This window comes from Amphimedon queenslandica, unplaced genomic scaffold (genome assembly GCF_000090795.2).
Source record: "Amphimedon queenslandica unplaced genomic scaffold, v1.1 AMPQUscaffold_13389, whole genome shotgun sequence".
Taxonomy (NCBI): domain Eukaryota; kingdom Metazoa; phylum Porifera; class Demospongiae; order Haplosclerida; family Niphatidae; genus Amphimedon; species Amphimedon queenslandica.
In genome coordinates this window covers 61,007-67,355 of record NW_003546375.1, presented here as the reverse complement: position 1 = coordinate 67,355, position 6,349 = coordinate 61,007, and the positions used below count along the sequence as shown (strand labels likewise).

Here is a 6,349-nt window from a genome sequence, read left to right as displayed (position 1 = left end):
TGGTTCTTGGCAGTATGATGGATTAGAAACACTGCTGTATTGGAAGAAGTATATCAACACCAGCAGACAGTAAATCACATGCTTGCGATAGTGCTTGCTCTTTAGTTAGCTTTTCCTCAATTAGCAAATGCTCCACTAGGCTAATCCTTTCTTCATCAAGTACTTCTCCTTCCTGAGCTAATTTCTGAAGTTGTTCAAAACGGAACTTCATCATGCTTTCTCCAATAGCATGCATATCATTCACTGCTTTTTTAAAATTTTTAAATGGTGCAGTAGGATACAGCTTATACAGTGGTAACGCTTGTAGCATACCTCCTATGGCATTAGTGAAATTGACTGCTGCTTTAGTAAAATCATTAGCCATTTGATTTCCTTCTTCGAAAACAGGCAAATCTTTATTGAATATAAACCAAACAACACCTTTAAGTGCCCATTGTTGTAAATCATCTCTTATATCAGTGATATATGAATCTTCTCCTCTCTTACTCAACCAGTGAGTTCCTAACTCCTCAGCAGCATTATACAACTGATTAGAGAAGGTCGCTACTTTACGAGGTGTTGCTGGTTTCGCCATTGCAGATCTAAGTGTCTTCCACTCTTGACCTCCAGTGAAGAACATGAACGGAGGAACACCAATTTTATGACAAACCCAACGAAGTTTGTCTTCAAAGCCTACACCTCTCAAGGGATACTTGTTGCTAGCTTCATTCTGAACCATTACTTTGAATACCTCTGGATCAGTTGTGTATAAAATGGGGCTCATACCAGGAACAATCAGTTTATAAAGGGAACCATACTCTTTGAACCAGTCTAAAGACAGCATTCCTCTTGGTTTCTCATCAGTAATGCTGGTCAGGATTGTCGGAAGAGCACCAATCACTGGATAACATTTGGGGCCGGGAATTTGCTTGAATGGTTTGGCAGACTTCCACAAAGCTAGTGAAGATGGATCCGCTTCATTGACGTAAACAGCAGACGAAGAACGACGATGAAGGCTTGCTAAAGAGAAAGATCTTCTAATGAAACGATTCATTTTGCCCGAGCACGGCGAGCACCTCCCCCGCCCAAAATGGCTGAAAAGTCTATAGCATTATTCTTTATCCCTCAGAAGACAGATGTCACATATTTGTGACAATACATTACGAGTCATGGAGACAGCTGTCACTTTTTTGTGACACACTGTGTTACAAATATATGACAGCTGTCTCCATGGCATGGCCGGCATAAATTTTTGACCTCTGTCTTCTAAGGGTTATGGCAAGATTCAGACCAAATTTTCAACTATTTTTACAATGGTTTCTCATACAAAAATTAGAGCTGGGTGACAACACAGCAAATCATTAAAATTTTCGATTACAGCGGTAATAATTATTTTTATTATTATAAACCACATTATTATTAAAACAATAATGAGAGGATAAGAGTGAGAGAGAGAGAGAGGGGGAGTATAGTCTCTTGTTAGGACAGTGGTGGTATGGATCCTCCTCCTCCTTCCATCTTCTCAATTTTCTCAAAATGCTTGCGAGCATTTTTTACATTAACAAGAGTAACAGCAGACGCTAGTTAGAAAAGAGAAAATCATAAATAAAGTATAAAATAACGAGTCTATATAAATACGCTTCATGCATCAAGTGTATCTACAATGTGTACATGAGTACTGATCTGAGGCATGCTACTGGTAATGAATAAACCACTAAACAAATTAATGTGATACAGAAACTGTTAAGACCAGTGGTGTAGCTACATAGGGGCCTGTGGGGGCAGTGCCCTCATAACTGCTTCTTGTGCCCTTGCAACTAGGCAGGAGAATGAAAGATACAAGTTACAACTGACTCAACTGAGCTTACTATATTGAGTATTCATGAGCATTGCTTTATTCAGTGCCCCCCCCCCACTGTGCCCTCTTTCTTCATTTATTCTAGTTACGCCACTGGTTAAGACTGAGCTACACATGTAAACTGTACATTGTATTTGCTCATGCAATTGAATGCACCTGGTGTTTACTTCTTAACTGGGAATAATGCGTAAAATAGAATTTAAAATGGCAAAAAGTGAGACCAAACCCATCAAAACTTAGACAGTTTGACATGAAAAGTTACGCTATTTAACAACCTACACATAATACATGTAAGCACTATAGTACCCTTCATTATTAGTACATGTAATAATGAATGATGATTGCCATTAATGATAAATTAATGGCGAGAGTAATATTTGGCAAATCCGCCTGTGAAAAGTTAATTGGCAAATTTTATATTTGCAATTTTGTGCTACGTGCCATGGAGCATGCTCAGATTGAAACGAAACGGCAAATTTTATATTGGTGACTTCTTCATTGAACCATCAATCGCCAATATTAATTTCTCACCAATAAATCATCTTGTATGGTATATAAGTACATTGTATTAGTGACAGGAGTTTATTTGAGGAGGGGATTTGAACATGTACACTGGGTCATTCACCATGCAAGCAAGGACACTGTCTGTTATACAATGTATGTATACACTGAATTGTTAGTTTAACTTACGTATGGTTGGGTCAGACATGATAACCATTACATAAGTGTTTGGAGTAAATACATCAATAAATGCAGAGAACTGGGAATTCCGTACTTCCATGCTCTGGAACTGAGCCTGAAGTTTGCTACACAGAAAGAAAAGGTGAGAGAGAGAGGGGGGAAGAGACAAAGAGAAATTAACAGATACAGTACATGAACATGTAAATGCAATGTAAAGTGATTTAGTTTTATATGCATTTTGGCAAATTTACTATTCAGAATTTGTGGGTTTTTTGGTTTGCCAATTTTAATGCAAACGATATTCACCAAGCATGTCATAATGATTGGCAATTTTGATTTTGAAGTCTACCAATTTAATCTTAAGCACTATAGGGAAGAAGAGAAGAAAGTGAAAGCACTACATGTAAAAGGGTTTTTTGAATTGTCAACTTTTACTCACATGTGTACTAGCACAATTGTAATGATTGGCAGTTTTAATAAAATTAAAGTCTGCGAAATTAAAAGACTTTATGGCAAGCAATTACAGAAATTAAGAGAGTGAGAGAACACACACGAATTAACTGTCAATACCTGCAACTCAGTTTAAACTGCTTGACTATATTACTGATCTTTTCAAATCTATGAATATCACTGTGTTGCCTCTTCACAGAATGAGCTATGACCTAAAATGACATCAGGTGACATCATCAAGTCACATGATAATATCCACTTACAAGGAAGGTAGCTCTCTCAAACAGGAGAACCTCATCAGCATCAAGAATACCAGCAAAACTGTCAAGATGCATCTCAAGTGTATTGACATTAGGTATGAGGAGATGGACTATTTGGGACCAGGCCTAATGATAATAATAATAATAATAATGATAATAATAATAATAATAATAATAATAATAATAATAATAATACCATATAGCAGGAAATTTTGGAGGGGCTAAAATTTGGCGAATTGCTAAATTTTGGAGATTGGCAGATTTCAATGTGGCGAATTTGTAGCCACATGCCATTGAGCATGCGTATAATGGCTCAAAATGGTAGATTTTTATTTTGGCGAATGTCTATCAAAACGCCATATTTGCCAAATTTAATCCCTTCCAAAATTTCCCACTATACAGTAATAGAAAATGAAATAATATTAATGACATTGAAAATTAAATAATATTAATAATATTGAAAATAAAATTAAAATTTAATAATAAACAACAATGCCGTATAGCTGGTAATACATGTACTGTACATAAATGTAATTTTAAAAGTTGCTCCGAAATTAGGCTGAATACGCTGTACAGGGTATTTGACCAAATTTCACCTAAAGTGACTAGGAAAGAATTCTCCAATTTTGTAATTTTTCTGATATATATACATGTTGCTATTTTATGTACAAAGTTTGAGTTGACTCAGATCAAATTTGGATTTAAAAAATTTTTTAAGTTGCTCAAAATCAGGCCAAATTTTGCCAAAAATGACTAGTAAGACTTCTACAGTTTTATAATTTTCTCTAATACAAAAACAAGTTTTTATGATGCCTACATAGTTTGAGCTGATTCCAATCAAATTTAGATTTTTATAAATTTTTAAAGTTGCTCAACATGTATATGTACATGTGTATGCTATTAGGCTTAAGTATCATGCTTTGTGGGAAACCCAGCAATACATGTACATATATTAATAATATATTTAATATTGTTTGATAGGTTTTTACATCACTATTTCTGACCTTGTAAAGTGTCTCGTCCCATATTGATGTCTTGAAACATTTACACTCAAGGGGCAACGATCTCTTAACAAGCTCAGATTCTCTCTTTTCATAAATCTAAATGAAAGAGAGAGAGAGAGGGAAGGAGAGAAAAAGAGGGAGGGAGGGAGGGTGGGAGAAAGGGAGGGTGGAAGAGAGAGAGAGAGAGGGAGGGTGAAAGAGAGGGAGGGTGGAAGAGAGAGAGAGAGAGAGGGAGAGAGGAGGAAGAGAGAGGGACGGACAGAGAGAAAGAAGAGAAGAGATTGAGGGAGAGAGAGAAATAAAAGAAATGAATGGAGAAAGGAGCAACTCATAATGTATATCAATATATATCATATGATGTACCATTTGCCTCTGGTCTTCAGGTAAAAGATCCATTTTATGTATTAGACAGAAAACTTTAGCTTCGGGTGAGTTTTGAATGATGGCCTCCAGTGAGGACTGGTAATGATGCATGTCCTTCTCCAGCTCTCTACTCTCAACATCAAACACGTAAATAAGGACCTCAACATTCCTGAATACGTTATCACGCTGTGTCGTGAAGTAGGTCTCCATGAAAGCCTCTTGACTAAAGGGAGAGAGAGAGAGGAGCAGGAAAGAAGAAATGAGAAAAGACAGAATAAAAAAGTGGAAAGAAATTAATTTTAATAATACGTGTACATGTACATGTGAAATAATAATAATAATAACAAATAAAAAGCTATTACAGCAACAAATTTTAGCAATTTAGCAAAACTGATTCAATTAACTGCCTATTTATCTTCTAATAAAAGTCTGCCAAACAAAATTGGCTAGCTGTTCCAATTACACGTATATTGTTTCATAATAGTAACTAGTTAAATGTACATGCAAGTAGCTGAATGATTGAGGAACTTATGTATACATGTACATGTGTACAACTATATGTTATAATTTAGTGCTAATTATATAATGTATGCCAAATTAGCTGGTGTAGGGGTGAGCTATTAATACGCCCATTAAAAATATTAATGCTTTGTGGGATTAAATTCCAGCAAAAATTAAAAGTACATACATGTACACATGCATAAAACTCACCCGCCACAATCCCATAGATTAAGAACCAGGTTTCCGAGAAAACGAACATGCGAATGCTCAACATCAACTACAAACACAATAATTAGAACCCTCTCCCTGCCAGCCTCACTTACTAGTTGCTCCCAATCTTCTAGTGTCTCTAGCAATGTAGTTAGCAAATATGATTGAACGCATGCTGGTCTTGCCGGAACCACTTTTTCCCATTAAAAGTACCTGCGGGTGGAATCAATAGATGATTTATAAGGTATTAAGACCCACTTTTTTCTTCATTTTCTGTGGATGATGAAACTATCATGAAAGAAATGCTTACCCTCGAGAGAGATGGAGTTAAAGGGTTAAAAATTAGAATGTCCCGTGACTTATGGGCGTGGTAGCTAATTTGAGCCACGCCTGTTTTTATGAGCTGCAAGCCTGCAGATTTTGACTTATGGGTAAGGTTGCAGGTACTTTAAAACTTAAGAAGCCCATTTTTATTCTTGTAAATAATGACACTTTTTATCTGGCTTCAAATTTACATTTTTGCATATGCATAGTGCATTAAGAACTCAGAGCTTGCTTTTTTTAGATACGCCCACGTCAAGGTCTTTATTATTATTATTATTATTATTATTATTATTATTATTAATAAACTCTACAGCACAATAGTAGAATGAAAACACAGGGAGTTAGAGTGCTGATGGTAACCTGGTAAACTCACCAGGAACCAGAAAAAAAAAAAAAAAAAAAGAAAAAAAATGAAAAAAAAAATAAAAATAAAAAATAAATAAATAAATAAATAAATAACTTAGTGCATGAATGAATGGAGTTATGTACATGTATGATGGGAGCTGATACAATTATAGCAAGGGCATAAGAAATGATAAGTGCATAAATCAGATGAGTTGAATTTAGTTAAAAAGATGCTTGTGAAGTGATGGTAAAGTGAATCAATTGCTTTAGAGTGAGTGAGAGAGAGGAGGTTTAGAGGGAGTAGGGCATTCCACAGACGAGGGAGACGGGAGAAGTAGAAGTGACGTGATGGAGTAGTACGAGTATATGTGTGT

At 35.7% G+C, this 6,349-nt stretch overlaps 2 protein-coding genes across 2 annotated transcripts in view; both read right to left on the bottom strand.

The window, feature by feature from the left end:
- Positions 1-1,040, bottom strand: part of LOC100640201 (probable cytochrome P450 516A1) — a 6,002-nt gene extending 4,962 nt beyond the window's left edge. The window contains 1 exon segment of the mRNA XM_019996994.1: positions 25-1,040. Coding sequence (XP_019852553.1) covers positions 25-1,033 — 1,009 coding nt within the window. The 5' untranslated portion in view covers positions 1,034-1,040.
- Positions 1,041-1,274: 234 nt separating this feature from the next.
- LOC100639569 (ras-related GTP-binding protein A-like) lies at positions 1,275-5,634 on the bottom strand. The gene is made up of 9 exons (XM_003386859.2): positions 5,565-5,634; positions 5,420-5,519; positions 5,307-5,373; positions 4,596-4,818; positions 4,233-4,328; positions 3,232-3,354; positions 3,089-3,180; positions 2,528-2,643; positions 1,275-1,559 (listed from the first exon to the last, which is right to left on the bottom strand). Exons 1-9 carry the CDS (start codon positions 5,574-5,576, stop codon positions 1,459-1,461), a joined length of 930 nt encoding a protein of 309 aa, XP_003386907.1. The 5' UTR covers positions 5,577-5,634; the 3' UTR covers positions 1,275-1,458.
- Between the last annotated feature and the right edge of the window lie 715 nt (positions 5,635-6,349).

Bases quoted from the DNA above. Each gene is read 5' to 3' on its own strand.
- LOC100639569 (XM_003386859.2), bottom strand. The intron at 4,329-4,595 runs GTACATCATATG...TCTTTCATTTAG, and splicing joins CTGAAGACCAGAGGCAAATG to ATTTATGAAAAGAGAGAATC. The intron at 3,355-4,232 runs GTCAGAAATAGT...TATTATCATTAG, and splicing joins GGGACGAGACACTTTACAAG to GCCTGGTCCCAAATAGTCCA.